Source organism: Calypte anna, chromosome 4A (genome assembly GCF_003957555.1).
Source record: "Calypte anna isolate BGI_N300 chromosome 4A, bCalAnn1_v1.p, whole genome shotgun sequence".
Classification (NCBI taxonomy): domain Eukaryota; kingdom Metazoa; phylum Chordata; class Aves; order Apodiformes; family Trochilidae; genus Calypte; species Calypte anna.
The window spans coordinates 36,311,372-36,331,499 of NC_044248.1; the positions used below are offsets into that span (position 1 = coordinate 36,311,372).

The 20,128-nt window shown below is 38.2% G+C and overlaps 1 protein-coding gene across 1 annotated transcript in view; it reads left to right on the plus strand.

The window, feature by feature from the left end:
• The window catches only part of CCSER1 (coiled-coil serine rich protein 1), a 630,536-nt gene that overhangs the window by 291,167 nt on the left and 319,241 nt on the right, over window positions 1-20,128 (plus strand). The window contains exon 7 of the mRNA XM_030449910.1: window positions 2,385-2,462. Within this exon, the coding sequence (XP_030305770.1) occupies window positions 2,385-2,462 (78 nt within the window). The remainder of the gene's footprint in view (window positions 1-2,384; window positions 2,463-20,128) is intronic.

Here is a 20,128-nt window from a genome sequence, read left to right on the forward strand (position 1 = left end):
GTAGGCTGCAAACTGTGATTATACCCCCTGGATGGTACATATAGGTGGGAGGTTGTTTGAAATTGTTAATATATCCTTTCAGGAGGGCAAAGTGGTAACTTCTCTCAAAGCACTGATTAGTTACAAAGGGTTTTTTGTTTTTTTTTTAAATAGCTCGAGGAACAGTCCTTTCAGTACTTAGTCAATCCTCTGCTATAATAAACTGTGTTAGCACCACTGGATTTAATTAATTAACACTCGCAGAGAAGCTGTGCTGTGTTCCTTAGAGAGGAAAATTACTGAAGTTGTTGAAGGGGCCACTGAGGATGTGTATATGTGGACAGATGGAGCCAGACCCAGGCTTTTTTACCAGTGCTTCTCTCTGGACACACACAAACCATTTGCAATCCAGGAGCTATTTAGTCACAATGTCCCTACTCATATCCCCCATCTCTCAGCAGCCTGTCTAATTCAGGTATGATGTCACATCAGCAGGGCATCCAGACCTGGACTGGCTCATGTCCCATCATCAGCAAAGAACATGTTTTTCTGATATTACCACATGGATGGGCCCTGAGAAGTTTTGTCAGAGTAACTTTGGCATCCTCAGGGCTCTCTGACCTTTCTTAGATTCCAGCTGTCACTGAAGTACTTGCAGCTCTTAGAGCCTACAGGTACCAATTGCTTTTCAGAATTTCATAGTGAGGCTGTTTCAATGCTTAAAAAATTAGACTGCCTTCCCACGCAAATTAGGGTGCATGATTTGGTTTGGAAAGCAGCTCTCTGAGGTTTTTTCCCCCCTCTTAGTTTTCTTCTATTCTGTGTAAACTAAAAGACAAATTGTCCTTAGCTGAACTGTTGGCTTTTGAAGCAATTTGTTCTCACAGAGGTCTCCAGTTTTGTCTGCACTTTGAGTTTAACCTAGAAGAGCTATGTTTCTTTCTTTTAATAAATATTATCAGTTTCCTTGATGATCAAATGCAGGAGTCTGTGTTAAAAACTGAACCTTTAACAGTAGATTCAACAGTGACACGGGCTTTCTGACGGGTTGTAATCTTCTTTATTCCTCAACAGCTTCTCTGTGTTCCATGGGTTATAAACTACCTGTGTCTCTCTTTTTCTTAAGAAATAATTACCATGGCCCCCTCCTTCCTCCTTTCATTTTCATCCTTTTTATTTTGCAAGTAACAATTATTTTTTCTTTCAGATGTGGTGTAACTGATATGCATATGATTAACCTTAGTGATTTTCTCAGTGGTTGTTAACTTTGAAGTCTGTGCCCTCTATTTCAGATCTGACACAGAGATTTGGTACTCAAAATTTCATCTCAGTTTTCACCCTGTACCAGTTGGTTGAATAAAATCCTGCATCTCTGCATAAACATCTTGTGATGAGTGAACTGTCAGAGTAGAACTGTTCTTCACTTGTAGGTTTGGGTGTATCTAAGGGATCATAATAGACTTGTAGAGATGTGAACCAGACATCTGATCAGTTAATTGAATAAGTTGAATTCATTAAATCATCCTGTTAGAATGCCAGTGTGAAAAGGAAATGAACTTCTGGCCTGTGCTAAATTAATTTTTTTATACTTACCATTGAATCATTTCTGTTTTATTGGTGGTGTTAGTGGTGGATATTTACATTTTAGCACTTAAGGCCTTTTTTCTGAAAAGTATCATATGTTCTGGTTTTCTTCATAACAACCTTGGTATTGTTTATTTTCTTTCAATCCAGATCTTGTTCTGTTATTGTTATGGTTCCAAATTTTTAAGAGTTTCTACACTTCATTTCATATCTGTCTCATCTACAAAAATGATGACTATCTTAACCAACAGGTTAATAAAATACTACCTAAAAAATGTGGGTGGTAGATCAATCTTGCAAGCATTTTGGCTGGATGGGTCCACTGATGTACACTGAGTTATTCTCATTACTAACTATCCTGTTCACTGTTTCTTTTCAGGTATTAGTGCTTCCTTGTAAGATATATTGATTCATGTGAAAGTGATCTTTTTTAAAACTTTGATCCAAATATTTTCCTGCAATATCTTTTTTCCCATTAATTTCACCAACAAACTTTATTATTGGATCATTAAAAAGAAATAAAGAATTGTGTTCTCATTTATCTTCTTGTATTACTCTTTTGTAGACACAGTATGCTTGTGTATTTGTGCATATGTTCCAGGCTTTAAATGGGGAGTAGATTTAAAATAAAGTGCAAAGTGCTTACCTATTAATGAAATACTATTACTAATTAAAGGTAAATACAGTACAGATTGCAGTTGCTTTGTTGATCTAATTCTGTTGGATTTACAGTCTTTTTTTTGAGCCCCCTTTTTAATCCCAAAGCATAAAAAGATGTCCTTAGAATTGGAAATACAAACTCCTGTATGCTTTTTTTTCAGAGTGCAGACATGAGTCCAGCTAGTAGCACCACCTCACTCCCTGTTAGCCCTCTTCCTGAGGAGCCATTATTTTTCAAGGTACAGTTAACTAATTTATTAAATATTATATATTGATATTGGCTGGTGTACTACAAAGTGCTATTATTACCGCTTCGTTTTCTTATAATTACTATGATATCGACAAATGTTCTTACATATTTTCCATACACTTTTCAAGAAATGCCTAGGATAAAACATCATTAGTTTTGAGAATTATTTTTGCAGTAGACAGGAGCTATAAGCCATTATTTATAAGACTGTGTTTGTACCCATATCATCTGCTGGTGATACATTTTGGGATGTGCATTCCTGTATATGTGGTTATACCAGTTTTCATCAAGGGATTTCTCTTCATATTGCATTTCAAGTACATATTTTAATGAATCAAGTAGCTACCACAAAGATATAGGAGACATTAATGATGTGCCAGTAAAGTTTTTCATAAATACATTGTATGCCACAGGCCTGCCATTTTAGTTGATTTTCATGATAAATGTTGGGATAGTATGTGCGACTTTGTAAGGTTTAAGATGAGGAACAAGTGGTTATATGTCACTTTTTCACTTGAAAATGATATCCAAACCTAGGACACAGAATGGCCTTAGACAGAGCCTGACTCTTGGAAGAGGTCCTAAGGCCACCCAGGTATTCAGAGTGGTGCTTTGGCTGCAAGCAGAGTGGTTGCCTTGCCAAGTTGCTTGCTTAGACAAGAAAGATGGAACTTAATTTTTTTTTTCACCATTGTCTCAAACGTGTGTCATACTGTGGACAAGCCAATACCCCTTTTAAAATTTCCCCTTTCCCCAGTAAGATTCCACCTACTGCGTGAAGACAGTAGCTTGAGTTGTGGTGATGCTGAATTAAAGCTGAGGAATTAGAATTCATGAAGTTGGATGATGTGTTTTATGTTTTTCTTGCACAAGCCTCCAGAGCAGGAAATGCCAACCTCCTTTGGACCTCACCAACCCCATAAAAAGCTTGTTTGGGTTTTTTTGGTTTGATGTTTGTTTTTTTTTCTCCCTCCCCTCTCTTTTATATGTATGTGTAAGAGTTGTACCCTAGAGTTGATAACCAACCTGATTTCTGTTCCTAAAATGGTTAAAGACTGTTCTTGCTTAGTGGTTTCATCAGTGAAGGTACAGATGGGGTATCCATGGCCAGCTATTCACTGTTTCTCCTTCCTCTTTTGGGGCTTAATACTTATCTGTCAATCAGATTCCTCTGAAATTGAGCATGGTTGTGCCAGGATCCTAGAACACACATTCCTTGGGAAACCACCGTAAAAGCACAATGAAGTCTGATCAAGGTTATAGGGCAGATTCAGTAGTGCTGTTTCTCTCTGTGCCTGAAAAACCACTAAGATATGTCACATAAAGATATGTCTCATAGAAAGAAAGGGGCTGCTCAGGTAAAGGTGTGAGAGATAAGCAAATCTAGCTTGAAATATTTTCAATAAAGTCTCATGCTGAATTTCTTATCTGGAGTAAGCAAACACTGCTGGATTTGCATCAAGAGCACTCTGACAAATACACTGTAGAGCCTTTATTTGTTAAAGGGAATGGTGCTTATATAGCTCTAAATGGGTTGTAATTTACTTCTTTGAAGTGGAATAGTTTCTCTAATAAAAAAATGAAGGTGTTTCTTCATATTAAGAGTCTCCTTCCTTTATATTTTATAGTAGAAAATGGCACAAGAAACTGGAAAAAAAAAAAAAAAAAAGGACAGGAAACATTAAATAATCTTTCATTTTTCAGTTGGTTTTCAAAATGGGAAGTATTTTCTTCAGAATTCAAGTAAAATGGAGGCCAAACCAGGAAAATGTCTAATACATCTCAGAGCCAATGCCCTTAGTGGAAAAAAAGTAATATAAAATGTAACAGAATCACACCTTGAGTACTGTGTCCAGTTCTGGGCCCCCCAGTTCAGGAAGGATATCGAGGTTCTGGAGCAGGTCCAAAGGAGGGCAACCAGGCTGGTGAAGGGACTCGAGCATAGACCCTACGAGGAGAGGCTGAGAGAACTGGGGTTGTTCAGCCTAAAGAAGAGGCGGCTCAGGGGAGACCTCATCGCTCTCTACAACTACCTGAAAGGAGGGTGTAGCCAGGTGGGGGTTGGGCTCTTTTGCAAAATGACTTTCAACAAGACAAGAGGGCATGGACTTAAGTTGTGCCAGGGGAAGTTTAGGTTAGATATTAGAAAGAATTTCTTTACGGAAAGAGTGATCCGTCATTGGAATGGGCTGCCCAGGGAAGTAGTGGATTCTCCGTCCCTGGAGATATTTAAAAAAAGACTGGATGTGGCACTCAGTGCCATGGTCTAGCAACCGCAACGGTGGTTCAAGGGTTGGACTCGATGATCTCTGAGGTCCCTTCCAACCCAGCCAATTCTATGATTCTATGATTCTATGACTCACTCCAAGAGAAAGCAATATTGTTCCAGTAGTAATGTGAATGACTGGTTTTACAAGCCATATCCCTCTCCAAATACTGTCAGTCTATAATATTGGATTTGGATGATGAGATGATGCATTTCCCTTAGCAACCTGATAATAACCTTTGCCCCTCTCCTTGCTCTAGATATGAGAATTGAAAACAAAATTCCATTCTGTGGTTCTGAAAACACAGATGTAATGAAGCAGGGCAGTATAAAAGCCATGTCTCTTTGGGATAGTTGAAGATATCTGAATTAATGAGCTTTTTATATTAGACTGTGAAATGAAACCAAGCCCCTGGTTTGGGGGCACCCAACCCAGTCGCACCTGGTTTTATACCAAGATGGAGAACTGTCCTTTCGCTGGTCTTTTGAATTCATCTTTAAAACAAATTCTGCATTTCTGCAGAATGAAAGAATGCAAATCCTGTCATGGTATTTGTATGATACCAAACTTCACCAAAGCAGATGCTTGTGGGTTTTAATCCCACAGGCTAGGTGGCCTATACGTGTGAAAGGGAACCTTGTTCAAAAACATTTTTAGGATTTTGAATTTAGCCTCAATCAGAAGCAAGATTCTTAGGGGAGTGCTTGCATGTTGCATCTCAGCTCTGGTAACTCTGAACTCACCATTTTCACAGTGCGTTGTGCAAGCTGGGATGTGTGCTCTCAGAAAGATCCAAATCATGTGAGACCATAGTCAGGAATATTTTGGGAAATACTCTCCAGTACAGCCACAGATGCTCCACCTTAGTCCCTTGAATACCATTATTTTAATGGGATCTTTATGGGGTTTTTATGTTAACACAGGCCCTTTAAAGGACTGTCAGTGACACGCAGCAAAAGGAATAGAAACGTTTGGGTAAGAAATAAGGGTATCTAACTCTAATGGTGTTAAATCCTAAAACAACCGAATAAAATTAAAACATAGATGTATCATGAATTCTATTGATCAACTTTCATTTGACAACTGTAATAAATAGTGGAACAGCAATGGAAGTTGGTTTCACTTGAGGAACTTTGCCCAGTACCAGAAGTAAACTGAAGTTTTTGTGTGGCTTTAAGTTTCCTTCTCCCTGTGGAGCTACCAACACACATACATTTGGAGCAGTCTTCTCTAGCTGTGCTCTTTAAAAGCTTAGAAACAAATCCTGTTCAGACATGTACACAGCCAGTGCACTTTTGGAGAGCTTTTCTAAACCAATTTTTGATAAAATACTCATAAGAATTTCTTTTTAGTGAGGGTTATTTTGATGTCAAATTTCAGCTTTCAGTCCTCTGCTTTTTCCCATGGCTGAAGCTACTTAAAAAAGGAAGATGTTTTTCTGTTTAATGGGAAAAAAGTTGATTTTTTTCTTTTCTCTCACAAAGGAACATCTTCATTCGTGGTTTTGCACCCAAACTTTCCCGTAGGGAGGAATATTGCTTTGAACAGAAGTTTATCCTTCTGTCCCTGTATAATATTAAATGAGGAATTAGAGCCTTATCTTGGGGGAAAAGTTATGTCACAGTTGAAAAATTTCAGAATTAAGAAGTGGAAATACAGCAGAGCAGAATGGTATTTGTCACACAACCTTAACTGATGTTACTCTGTGCCATAATAGCAAAACTGTACCTGACACAAGATGAAGTGACCTCTAATTATGAATAGTCATATCTATGCTCCTAAGCTGTAATTAAAGATAGTCTTGCCTCTCACTTTGAACATCATCAGAGGAGATATTTCCAAAAGGTCACCCTAGCAAGCAATGTGTCTCACCTGCTGTTTTTTTAGAACCTGTTTTGTACTCCTTCTCATTATACAGTGCTTTATTATAATATTTAATTTTTTTAAAGTTTTTCTAAAATATGATAGACATTTTTAAGAAGGGATCTGTGACAGTCATTTAGCACAAAAGTAGACTTATACATTTATGCATTATGTTTTACAATGTACAGCAGTCTCACTGCTTATTAGCCACAACCAAGTTGTAAATGGTAACCATAATAGTAATTTATTATTGCAATGTTTCATTCCATTATTAATCTTAACCATGCCTTGCTTATTGGCATTAAACATAAGAAAAAACATCCTTACATTCTTTTTCTGCTTTGAGTAAACTGAGAATTTCCTTCAGCATTTATTATCTTACTGTTTTCTGACTCCTGTAATTAATACTCCTGATGCTAATTCCCTGAGGAAGAAATGGAAGTGTCAGCATAAGCAGCAGAAGTTAACAGTCCTTAGAAGTATTAGACCAATATAGCATTATTGGTCTATTAGCATTAGACCAATGCTATAGGTCTAATCAGGTATAGATCTATACTAAATTAGGTCTACACTAATAGTTCTGGCATTCATCCAGTAGCTCTACAGGTCCCATAAATGAAGATCTTGGCAGTCAGTAATGGGCATGACTCTGTCAGCTCATGACATGGCTGCATACAGCTTCAATAAGAGGTAAATTTTCCCTCTTGTCAATACTCAGATTAACATTTTAAGTGCACATGTTTGGAATAATCAATGTGACAGTCACAATAATGATCACTGGTTGGCCAACACAACTTATCTTTGAGAATGTGGCTTGATAGTGTTTGTTGAAGAGTGAGGCCTTTGTCTGCTTTGGTCAGAAACGACTGACACCCAAGCTGACCCACAGCCAGCTTGTTTACCCTCTCTTCCTTAAATGCTTTCAAATACTTTAAGCATTTGCTATCACTCCTTTGAAGAAGACTATTCTAATATATTGTTCCTTTTTTTTTTTTTTTGTTTCAAAGCAGCCTCTGAGACAATCACATAGACATTATGACCCATGGGCAAACACAGGCAAGGATAAATTAAACCTCTTCCACGAGCACTCTTTTCTCTCTCATGCTGCTCTCCACCTGAATTTCTGCCTCCACTGAGCAGCATAGAAGCTCTGAAACCTCTACGGTTTTTGTTTATATCAGAAATAATTTTTTTTTAAATTTCTACTAAAATAAATCAAGTTACAGAAGTATGATTCACTCAAACCCACCTGTCATAATGTACACCCACCCCAGTCTCCAGCTTGTTGTAGAGCAGTCTCTCATCTTTCTTGAGTGGTTTAATCAATTCCTCCTACTCTTTACTTTTATTTTCTGAATTAGTATTTGCTTTTTCTACGGCTCCCTACATGTTACTGGTGTAGCACAGACTTCCAAAAGTAATGGCACCACAACAGCTTTCTGGTTTTGATGAAAGCCTTCAATTTTGTAATTTCTGAGAAAATAGAAGTTGTTTCACAGTATTTATCATATTAGTATATCATATCTGCAACTCACTGAATTTAACCTGAAGGTAGAAGTGGGTGTTAGAGGTCCTATTTCAAGAACCATCTATGCAGTTATTCATTCTCTTTTCCTTTTTCTCAGTATCTCTGTGCACTTTTCCTAAGGAACAGTGCTCTGCCATCAAGTCTGGGTAGAACCACATAACCTGTTTCATCAGTAGTATTTGCATCAGTTCATCCAACAAGGTGTGGATATGTGTCTTGGTTTGGGCCAGGATAAAGGTGGTTTTCTGTCTTGTACTTTACAATATGGTTCTGATATTCTTCTGCTATGCTTTGAGCAATATGAAATGGAGTGACCAAGAATAGCATAATCAAAATAGAGCTTAATGGAAATAAATAAATAAATATATATATATATATATATACACACACTTGCCCAGCTTTTCCTTGACCTAATAACTTCTTTCAGGTCTTAGTTTATCCTGGCCTGTGAACTGAGTCTGGAAAATGAGTTGTCTTTCTACCAACATGCTCTCTGTGTCTGCCATCAATTCTGTTTTCACACCCACATAGAAAATAAACTACTTTTATGGCCAAGTTTGATCATGTCTGCATGTGACTTGGATTCGTTAATTGAAGAAGATGTCCTGTATACCATGAAACCAGAAATATCTACTCCTTCCTTTAGGTTTTGAAAGGAGGAGATAGAGAAGAGAGACAAAAGCACATAATTCTCTGCATACCTTTACAGAGCAAATCTTTACAAATAACAACTTCATTTCAATAAAGCATAAATAGAAATAAGTTTCAGTTTCAAGGCCAGTTAAATATCAAGTTTCTACAAGCAATGTCAAGCAAATATTATTGCTGAATTTTTTTTTTTGCTAAAGTTCTTGGAGCCTCATCCCCTTCACAGGCTGCAATGTCTGCATCAAATTTAAAATGCCTTGGAAACATGCACTGACTGAACATCTGTGGGGTATACTTACATATCTTATAAAAAGAGTTGCAATTGAAAACATGAAAAAGGTAAACAGGAAGAAAACTGGTGACAGTGAAGATTCTAAAGAGAGTAATACTTTAACAGTGGCATAGTAGTGCTAAAAATTTAAGAGTTCTGCATCCATACAAAAGTTACCATTCAAATATACTTTTTTTTTTTCCTGGTATTGCAATTTTGAAGCAGGGTGAAGTTAAGATGTTGCTTGAGCGGATAACTAGATGTATAATGTTGACTTATTAATATTTCTGTGTGATTGTTTGGATTGCTATAGATCCTTATTCTTTGTTGGAGCAAATATTCAGCCATAAAATAAATATTCCTTTATTTTCAAGGTCAATAGACTAGCAGCTCTCTGCAAGCAGTTCTGGATGCGCATTCGCTTCTCTGTGCTCATCAAGCAGCACTAAGAAGAGGGATTTTGTGGAGCAGAAAGGAGTTTGTTGAATATAACTACTTAATTCTAGTTGTCCAATAGAGAATTAAATTTTGATAAGAAACAGTTTTCCTGTCACATGGAAATGACAAACACTTCATATATTCCTTTCCTATGCACAGACACGAAACAGGTAGACCATAAGCCATCTTCTTTGCTCACCCCTAGTTCTGAGCAGCAAAGCCTTGAGCTGTGGTAGTAAGAGATTTGTCAGAATTAATGACCAGAATGGTACTTGTGTCTTCTTGGTAGCTTCATTATTTTGCTTGTTCTGCTATATTCTTTGGGACATGTGTTCAGTTGCAAGTTTGTATATTTGATGTTTATTGCAATGCTTCTAAACATTTTGAATTAATAATATGTACAAACCTTTAAGTTATTAATTCTTCAGGCTTTTTGTTCCAGTTCTCTCTTTTGAATATCTTTATCCCTCTGCAACCACAAAGTGGTTGATCCAGTAGCTTCATCTGATTTCCATAATTATTCTGTGATGCGTGAGGATGAATGCAAATTTGTTGGCAAAGTGATAATTCCTTATTGTGACAAGAAAAAAATATGCAGAATTATCTGTCCATAAATTAAACCAACATTATTATTGGGTTTAATCTATTCTATAAAGCAGTATGCACCTCTTAGACAGAAAGAGGTCCTTAGAGTAAATGAAATTAATTGGGGGAAAAAAATAACATGTTATGAAGCTGTCATTTTTTTGGTATATCAGTACTGCAAACACAAATGGTACTCGCATATCACCTAGATGGATTCAGCATGCAAATTTGAGGAGACTGATGATCATAAATATTAATTCTGAGGTGCTGGGGCTCTTGCAAACACTAATCCTCCCAGCACTCCTAGAGGATGATATGGTGTTATCTTCCTTTCACAGGAAGAGGCTTGAGATATTTTCACTGCATTGGTGATACTGCGTGTTCCGCTCTTAGACTGGGGAGGTGATTCTGCTTTTCCTGGTTTCAATTTCCAGCTGTTAGTCATTCCTCACTGACCTGTGTCTTACTCAAAGGACCATTCTTTCCACTCAAAACAAGAATTCTGCAACTCCTTTGCTACTTAGACTGGGAAGCCAAGTCCACTCTGCCAACAGATCTCCCCATCCACAGTTACATGCAGGAAACAGTAATTTCTCTTTAAGTAAAGAAGTGGTATCTGATGAATACTTATTCAATTTTAAGATAACTTTTAATTCAATATAGCATTAGACAGAATTGATAATATGTGGCATTGGATCTCTCTATGATACTAAAAATTCTTTCCTTATTGGAATGGAAGGATAGCTTGCAATAACTGTTTTTCAAGTTTACATCATATTATTTGATGGGAAATGTAGAGTGTTAAATATTCCTTTGTACAGTTCTTTATTATTTTCTGTCTACAGTGTCTTTCCTCTGCCACGTGGAAGTGAGTGAGGTTTTTTTTTCTTGTTGTATGGGGCTTTAAGTATGGAAATGTATATGGCAGGTTCTTGCTAAAAAAAAATTTAGTCACTCCTCTGCCACAAGGAGGTGAAGTTTGTGTCCGTTTATAATCAGTCCCTTCTCTACTATTTTAATAAAACTTGTTTGTGGAAATAATTTCTCACCTGTTTGTAGGAGTGCCTTAGACCCCAGCATGAATCATTGAAAGCATCAGGCTTTGTGATGCATTTAGCTTAAAAGACCAAAAAGGTAAAGCAGCTGAATCAAAGCAAGTGTGTGCCTCACCAGGGAATAACTTAAGTTAAATTGGCATCTGATTATGATTTACAGTGCATCAAATGCTCTTTTTTGATGTATCTTAAGAGGTTGCTGTGTGACTGTCAAATTGCAGTAGCTTCATCCCTTCAGACTTAATTGGCAGGCTGAGAAATGTAACAAAATGTGATGTGAACTGGAGTGAAGCTCATCACTGTCAGGTGTTTATATTCCCCTGCCTGTAGGTAATCTGTCAGGAGAAACATCAAGATAGGGCTGCAAACAAAGGTAGCATTTAAGTGCAAGCCTAATGGTGGAGAAACAAGTAGTCAAAAAACAGTGGTGTAACTTAGTAAACAAAAGATCAGAAGCAAAAAAAAAACCACATGCTCTGTGTTTGAAGAGCGTGGTAATGTGATTCTGTAGGCACTTTGAGGCCTGAGGCTCATTAATTTCACACCAGAAATGCCAAAGAGACTCCAAGACCTGCAGTTGCAGTGTTTCTAGTTGTGCCAAAGACTCCTAGTTCAAAATGGTGGGTGGATGGGTGAATCCATAGACAGATATCACATAATGTAAACTGAACAATTCCACTTCTCTCCCAAGGAATGTCACCTCCCCAGGTCCCTTCCAAAACATAATGTTTTCACTATGGGATACCCTGGACCTATACTTTGGACCAGTGACTGAAGTAGTAATTAAAATTCCCACCCTAATCAGTGTGACTAAAGTACTTTGTACTTGTATTAAATTAATCTGCAGGGAGATTAATGCAAAAGAAATACTTTAAGTTTTGTAATGTATTATATTACATTAATGAATTTTCCTGGCAGCACTCCTAAAGGGATGAGCTGGGAAGATGTCCCTACTCATTGACAATATACATAAGCTGTGCTGTGCTACTTTTCAGCCTCACTGGCTGGGTTATCATCAGATTTTAAAATTTTCTTATTTTCTGTTGAGATGTAGTTTTCACACTACCAATTTAGGCTCAAGAATGATTAAAGAAAGTTACATTTGAATACTTTGGGTAAAGGAAGTACATTTTCTTGAAATTCATGAAATAACATCTTCATTCCTTCAAATGTGGGTGTTAGGGGAATAGGGAAAAACCCAAAACAAACAACAACCTGACTCTCAGTGTGAATAATGGAGCATTAGACTGATGAGCAAACTGAGTTTCTGAATTATAACCAAAATGTTTACAATCTAGATATCTAGTAGAATTCACCAATTGTTAGGTTAAACCAACAGAAGCCATTTTTCTTTGCACTGCATGAGTTCAGTTTATCAGGTGGCTTTCCGTCTGTTTTTTTTTTCTTTTTTATTTTTGCGTTTTTTTGGTCTTGTCTTAAATAACAGCATGTGCATCATTTTGCCCCCTTGACTCGGTTTTGTCTGTGTAATATCAACTGTAACAGAACAAAATTATTGCAGAAAATACCACATGACTGACACCAGAAAAAAAAATGTCTTCTGTGTGAAGCTTTTACCTAAAAAAGGGTTCAAATACCATCTGCGATGTGATGGTTGATGTTAATCCTGTTTTTAAGTAAAAATGCTCCTGTACTATATAGAGAGGAACAGAGGGGAGAATTCCTTTTGTGCCATTGGAAAAATGATGTCATGAAAAATATAAGCATCTTACTGTGTCATACCAGCATCTTATAGATCATTTTACTCCTTTCCATCCCCTTAGGTGTAGCAGGAGGAGCCCTTCTTGCTCTTAGGGCTGATCCTGAGGCCTCGGGGTTTAGCCCATTCCTGGACGATGTCCTAGGGCTGTTCCTGAGGCCTCGGGATCTACCCCTTCTTGCCTGCTCCTGGGGCTCCTCGAGCTGTGGGCTTCTCCATCCTCACTGAAGAGTGAGAGCCCCCTCCGTGGGTGTCAGCTGCTCTCTTATTGGCCCCCATCTCCTGCACATGCTCAGGAGGGAGGCCAGACACAGGTGAACCCACACCCACTCATCAATAACTCAGGGCACCTGGTCCTGTCTCACTACACTTAGGCAATTATTTATTTTTTTTTTTAAGTTAGTATTTGAGGGCTTGTTGGGATTTTTATGGACAGCTTTGATTCTCAGCTTGTATTTTGTATTGTGATTCTCTTGGCTGAAGTGTAGCCTTGTTCCTAGTGGTGTTATGACTAATCTCCTGCAGAGAAGGTTGAACTCCCCTTTTTAAGCTATTGTTCAGCAAAGAGGAACACGCTCAGTGCTCTTGACAAATTGTGATAGCTGTTTCTGATACTGAAACCATTTGTCTTGAAAATGAGTATTTACAGGTGTCGTGGTGGTGTAAACATAACAGTGGTAACATACTTCAGAGAAACAACTTACAGAAAATAATCTGCAACTCTAGCTTTAAAATTGTTTAGAAGCACTGAATAAAATTCTGGTAGGTAAAATTAGTACAAAAGAGATTTTAAAAGGTGTGAACTCCTAATCCATTACCCAGGAATACAACAGTGTTACAGCTTTAGCAAAATTATAGACCTGTAGGGATAATGTTGCTTGTATGACATTTTGTTATGAAGAGTCAACTGAGGATGCCTGTTAACTGACACTGTAAAATTCATTGTAGAAGTCTGTATTGTTAACTATTTCATTTTTTTCATATGAAGAAGGATACAGCAATCAATAATGCATCTGCACAGTTTTCTGTGAGCTTTTCTTTGGAGTCTTGACTGCTATTTATATGTCAGAGGGCAGTGTTGTAAGAGCAAGCCTATAAACTAAGAAAATCTAATAGAATTCTTCAGATGAGCACAGTACATGGTCACTAGGATAAAGGACATATCCACAAGTCAGATTAGCTACTGTGAGAGTCAGCAAGTGTTAGCTTAAAGTTCATTTACTATTTGTCTTTTGTGTGTTTTGTAGTCCCATTTGGTTTAACTTGCTACTTGGCTCATCAAGGGATTGATGAATTCTGTATTCATAGAATCATAGAATTGGCTGGGTTGGAAGGGACCTCAGAGATCATCGAGTCCAACCCTTGATCCACCGTTGCGGTTGCTAGACCATGGCACTGAGTGCCACATCCAGTCTCTTTTGAAATATCTCCAGGGACGGAGAATCCACTGCTTCCCTGGGCAGCCCATTCCAATGCCTGATCACCCTCTCCGTAAAGAAATTCCATCTGAACAAGAAATATTCAGAAAAAGTAAAAATACATAATTTTATGGGGGCAGATCCCTTGCATCTGTGCACCAAAAATATATGTATTATCAGGCTAGAGCTTAATTAAGTAATTTTTATTAGGCTTCAGTTATTAGATTTTAAGTCACTTTTCATTTTTAAACCTTCATGCTCACAACAGATTTAGGCATGTTTTGTGATGCTCTCTGGTGAGCTCTGTTTGTCAGGGGCGGCTTGGTATGTGAGCAAGGATCCAACTTTGTCAAAGATCTGTATGGTTTTTTTTCCAAGAGGTGGAATATGACTGCTTTCTTGCTGTATTTTAGAGTTGTGTGAAAAACACTGTGGGAGCATAAACAAATGTGAAGATCAAGGCTGTGTACCATCCATTGGAGTTTGAAGGCTTTTTATATTCCAGAATAGAATTTGATAATCCAAGGTGACCTTGTTTTTACCAAAAAAACCCTGTTCAGGCAAGGAATGCAAAATACATTTGTGTAGTGGATGACCTACAGAATGAATTGTGTGCTTGTCAATCTTTATTACATGTGTGAAATTCTTAAGAGAATTTTTTTAAAAGTCACTGCAGTGATAGATATAAAGTACAGATTGACAGGTCTGTCACACTCATGTGTGGGCATGGAGCTGTTGGGTGGCTTTCTCAAGGTCATTAAACTACATAGGAGGTGTAAATGTCCCTAGTTCTTTCTTTAACAAGTTAGTAATTGTTTTCAGTTTAAGGGAGTGTAGAAGTTTGAAAATCAGCAAAATTCAAGTAACAAAACAAAAGATAAAACTACACAGTGGAACTGTATGATTTAAACATCAGTGATGGAAAATACAGACTTCAGGCTCGTTTTCTTTTCAAACTTGGTATAATCTCAAGATGCCAGAGGAAGCAGTCACATTTCCATCCTCGTTTCTCTTCTGCCATCCCACCTCTTGGTGCCCAAAATCTCCATTTTAATTTGACTTTTGCTTGCATACAATGTGAGACACGAGTTGGTGCACAGAACTATTGATTGGTGCACAGAAACTATTGATTGAACTGTAAGCCTAAAACGAGTGGGATTATTTTATTTTAAATAATGAAACAGAATTTTCTTTTTGTTTGATGAACTAGAGCAAAAATATTTGAAGGAAGCAACTTTCAGTGACTTTATAGGTGACAACAATCCGGTCTGGTCAAAGATCACTCAAGCATCCAGCTAGAAGTAGAATATGGTCCCACTGGAAAGATAACCAAGGGAGAGCAAAGATGCCAGACAGTGGAACTTTGGCAGATAGGAACCCCCAGAAGACTTAGCTGAGAAGTGATCTGGTAGGCAGGACTGGACTAGGCAGTGAGAGTTCAACTTTTCACCATTGTCATGGAGCAATTCCAATTTAATTATCAAGTGTAGAATGTGGTGGAGTGTTGTGTGAGCTGACTCCTACTTTTCTGTTGGAGCAAACAGAACAATTTTTACACGTTTTCTCTACTTGAAGAGCTATGCGTTCTTATTGTAATCCTAGCAGAGTCTTTTGGATTATGTGAGTTAGAGGCCCTTTAGACTTCTTCATGGGGGTTTAATATGAAGTTAAATTTACTACAAAGTTTACTAGCAGATTCACTTGAGAACAGATTTTGCCCTGATATATAAGCACCCACAGATACAGGTATGTATTTCTTACAGAAATATTACTATAAGCATGCTGTTAATTCATAGTTTTTTGGTTTTGTTTTTCTTTTTTTTACATTACACCTGCTATTGTTCAGAGCTGAATCTGTGTAGCTTGGAAAGAGAGCTTTCTACTCATCTTTTTCTCCTTTGTCTCATGAGATAAAGAGTGATAAAAAAAAGAAGTGGGAGTAAATCAAATATTCATTAGTGGTTCTTCTCAAGTTCCTTAGAATAAGGACTGCATTTACCTGTGATTTTTTTTGGTTTTTTTGTTTGGGTTTTTTTTTTTTGTTTTGTTTTGTTTTTTTGGGCTTGTTTTGTTTTGTTTTGTTTGGTTTTTTTTAAGTAACATTGGATTGGATTGGATTTTTTTTTTTTGAAGTAACATGGGATAAGATTACAGGGTCACGAATTTCCATTTGTGCTTTACGAAAATGTGTTTAAGTTGCAAAACATGCAAGTCTTGTGCTATTCTAGTAATGTGTTTTTGGCAAAAGATGGCCTAGGGTTTAAGGTACAAAAGTGAAAATTGGAGGATAGGGAACTTCTGTCCCAGTAGCTGCTTATCTTCCCAGGGGAAATAATGTAGGTGATTTAAATTCTATCTGTAGAATTACTAAAGTACATTTATTCTTTTTAGTGGCATAGTAAGACTAATTTTATTTATCCTTTGAAGTGCTCAGAAGGCAGCTGTAGTAGTATTAGCACTTGCAAATGTTCTAGATGCCAAAATACATAGGAATAGGGCAGTGAACATGGTACTGCAGGCTGCATCCTGAAAACCATGGGAGTGCTTAATTGGTAAACAAGAATATTAATTCACATCATATAGTCCACACTGGCATCTGACTGTTTGACTGTTAGGATTTAATTACTCCTTTTTGGCAGCTCTAAGGATGTTCCATCAAACTGGTGAGATTAGGTCTGTTGCCCATGAAAGGAATAGGCAATGCCTTGTCTAATACAGCTCTGTCTTAATTAATTTTCCCTATCATGATCCTAACAGACCTTTAAAGGATTGGCACCTTATGTTACAGCAAACATGTTGGAATTGCCTTGCTCTAGTTCTTTTTAATCTCATGTATGGGATGAGATTTAGAAAACCTACCTATTTGGCAGTTTTGATCAAGATTAGAATCACAGAGTTGTCACAGTTGCCAAAGACCTCTAGGATCACCATGCCCCACTGTCAATATCCCTCCTCCAATAAAAAATATAAATTTAAGTATATCTCTAGTATCACCCACTGGAGTCTTGAAGTGCCTTATCTCCAGTTTCTAAATGCTTCCAGAGATGGTGATTCCACCACCTTCAGTAAAGAAATTCTTCTTCTGATCGAGTCTAAACCCTCCCCTGGTGCAAACTACAGGCCATTTCCTCTGGTCCTATCCTTGTTCACTTGAGAGGGGTCAGCACCCACCTCCCTGCACCCTCCTTTCAGGTGGTTGTAGAGCAATATGTCTCTTTCAGCCTCCTCCAAACTAAACATTCCCACTCCTCTCAGTCTCTCCTCACAGGACTTCTTCTCCAGACCCTTCACCAGCTTCGTTGCTCTTCTCTGAACTCACTCCAGCAGCTCCATGTCTTTCTTGGTAGTGAGGGGCCCAGAACTGAACACAGAACTCGAGCTGTGGTCTCACTTGGTGCCAGGTACAGGGGCACCATCACTTCCCTTCTGCTGGCCATGCTATTTCTGACACAGCCAGGATTTCTCTTGGCCTTCTTGCTACCTGGGCACACTGCTGGCTTGTACTGAGTCAGCTCTTGACCAACACCCCTGGATCCTGGGTGGCAGCTTTCCACCACTCTTCCCCAAGTACCCTGTTGCATGAGACTGTTTGTGATCAGTGTGCAGGACCCACCACTTGGCACTGTAAACCTCATTTTATTGACCTTGGCCAGTGGTCCAATCTGACCAGGTCCCTCTGCAGAGCCTTCCTACCTCAAGCAGATCAACACTCCAACCCACTTGGTGTTTTCTTGAAAACTTGCTAAGGAAGCACTCAATCCCCTTATCTAGATTATTAATGAAGATATTGAACAAGACTGGCCATAAACTGAGCCCTGGGGAACCCCAGGTGATTGGTTGCCAACTGGATTTAACTCCATTGACTACAACTCTCTGGGCCCTGCCATGCAGCCAGTTTTAACCCAATAAAGACTGTGTGTGTCCATACGATGAACCACCAGCTTGTCTAGGAGGATGCTGTGGGAGAAAGTGTCAAAGGCATTATTAAAGTCCAGGTAGACAGCATCCACAGACTTTGTTATCCACTAGGTGGATCACCTGGTCATAGAGTGAGACCAGGTTGGTCAAACAGGACCTGTCTTTCCTGAACCCACGCTGGCTGGCCCTAATCCCTGGTTGTTTGGCACTTTCCCCCCTCTATCACTGTCTCCTGATAAGTGAGTTTGGATTAAGAGAGCTGTTGTAAATAATGGAAGGGAAATGAAGTTTGAAGTAGGCTTCTAATTTTAATTTGTTTTTAGATTATTAGTAGTCAACAGTTACATTATGTACATAAAGTCTGAAAGTTCAGGATAAGAGTCTTTTATCTTTAAAACCATTGAATTCTAAGCAATATTTCATTACTGATTTTTTTCTCTTTAAATCTCTTCCTTCTCACCTCATACCACAAGAGGAAGCAAGCACTTTCCTGTTTAACAGATAATGAAACTGAAATTCAAATAATAATTCAGCTTTCATTATTGCTTTCATCTCTCCATTATCCTGTCACACAAGTGGATATGAACAGACGTGAGGGGTGTAGATGTCACATCATGGTAGGATAACATATGGTTTCATCATTCCAACAACTTCATTAAAAAAGAACAAAAAGAAACAAAACACACAAAAAAACCAACAACCCAACTCAAACCCATAAAACTTAATTCTTTTTGTTTTCAGTAGAAAATAATCTTAGAGCTGATGCTTCACTCAGAAGTGAAAGGAATATGTAATTTCCGGATGAAAAGCAGGAGTACATCAGTAGACAGATGAAACTGCCTGTGGAGACAGCTAGATTCTCATTCAAACTCTGTAACAACACTAAGTTCTTGCTGCCTCAGCTTTCTGTAGTTTTTAGAGCATGATAACAGTGTTTCAGTTAATTAGTCAAAATTAAATTTTAGTAAAGCAATTAACAAGATGAAGAAAAAAAGGAAATGTTGAATGTGTCATAACAGAAAGATTACAGGTATGATGTGATGTTTCACTTCATAAGGCATGAATGCTTTTTGGAGAACAACAGCAAGTTAAGTAGCAGGAAAGCCACATGGCCCCGAGTAGCAGAAGACAGCTAAATTAGCAATTGTCACTAGATGGCTGATGAGCCAATTTTCAACCTGGAAGAAAGTTTACAGGAGGTTGGCTGCTTCTCTTGCTATTTAGCCAATCTGCATGGAAATGGTATGGCTTAGCAGCTAGTGATGGTAGTTTGACTGATTTATGGTCTGACTGAGGATGGACTCACAGACAGGTTAATTCTGCTAAGTTTACCTATAAGTAAGGAGGTTTTCTGGCTGAATTCCCCCCCCATCCAGGCTCTGCTGTATAGTTGAGCTGAACTTTGCCGGGCTCCTTCAGAAGGGGTAGAAAAGAGATTGCTGGGTGTGTTGGAGGGTTGCATCCCTTACAACAGGTGATGCAGAGGGTTTTATTCTTGTCATTTCTATGGAGAAGACCTTGGCTGTGCAGGAGATGCTACAGCACTAGCAGCAGCTGTGGTCTGTGCCAGCATCAGAAAAGCATTTCTGGTAAAGGGTTGAGCAGGATCCCAGTGACCTCATTGAACTGCACTGATGGCTCCTGTAGTTGTCAGCATTTTCTGTTTTCAGGAGTATGCTACCTAATTGCTAATTGGGCAGTTTTAGGTTTTCCAAAATTCACCTCCAGAACAGAAGTTGGCCAACCCTGAGCTAAACAATCAAAGATAACTTGAAGTGAGGGTTTCAGGCAGCAGCAAAGCCAGCTGATATTTTTTTTCCTACTTCATACATGGGGCTTTCAATTCTCTTCTTTGTGGTATGCAAGGAGAGGAAAAATATTGTCTTGCATTATGGTAAAATAAACTTGCATTTCTTACAACATTATTGGGATATTTTTTTCCCT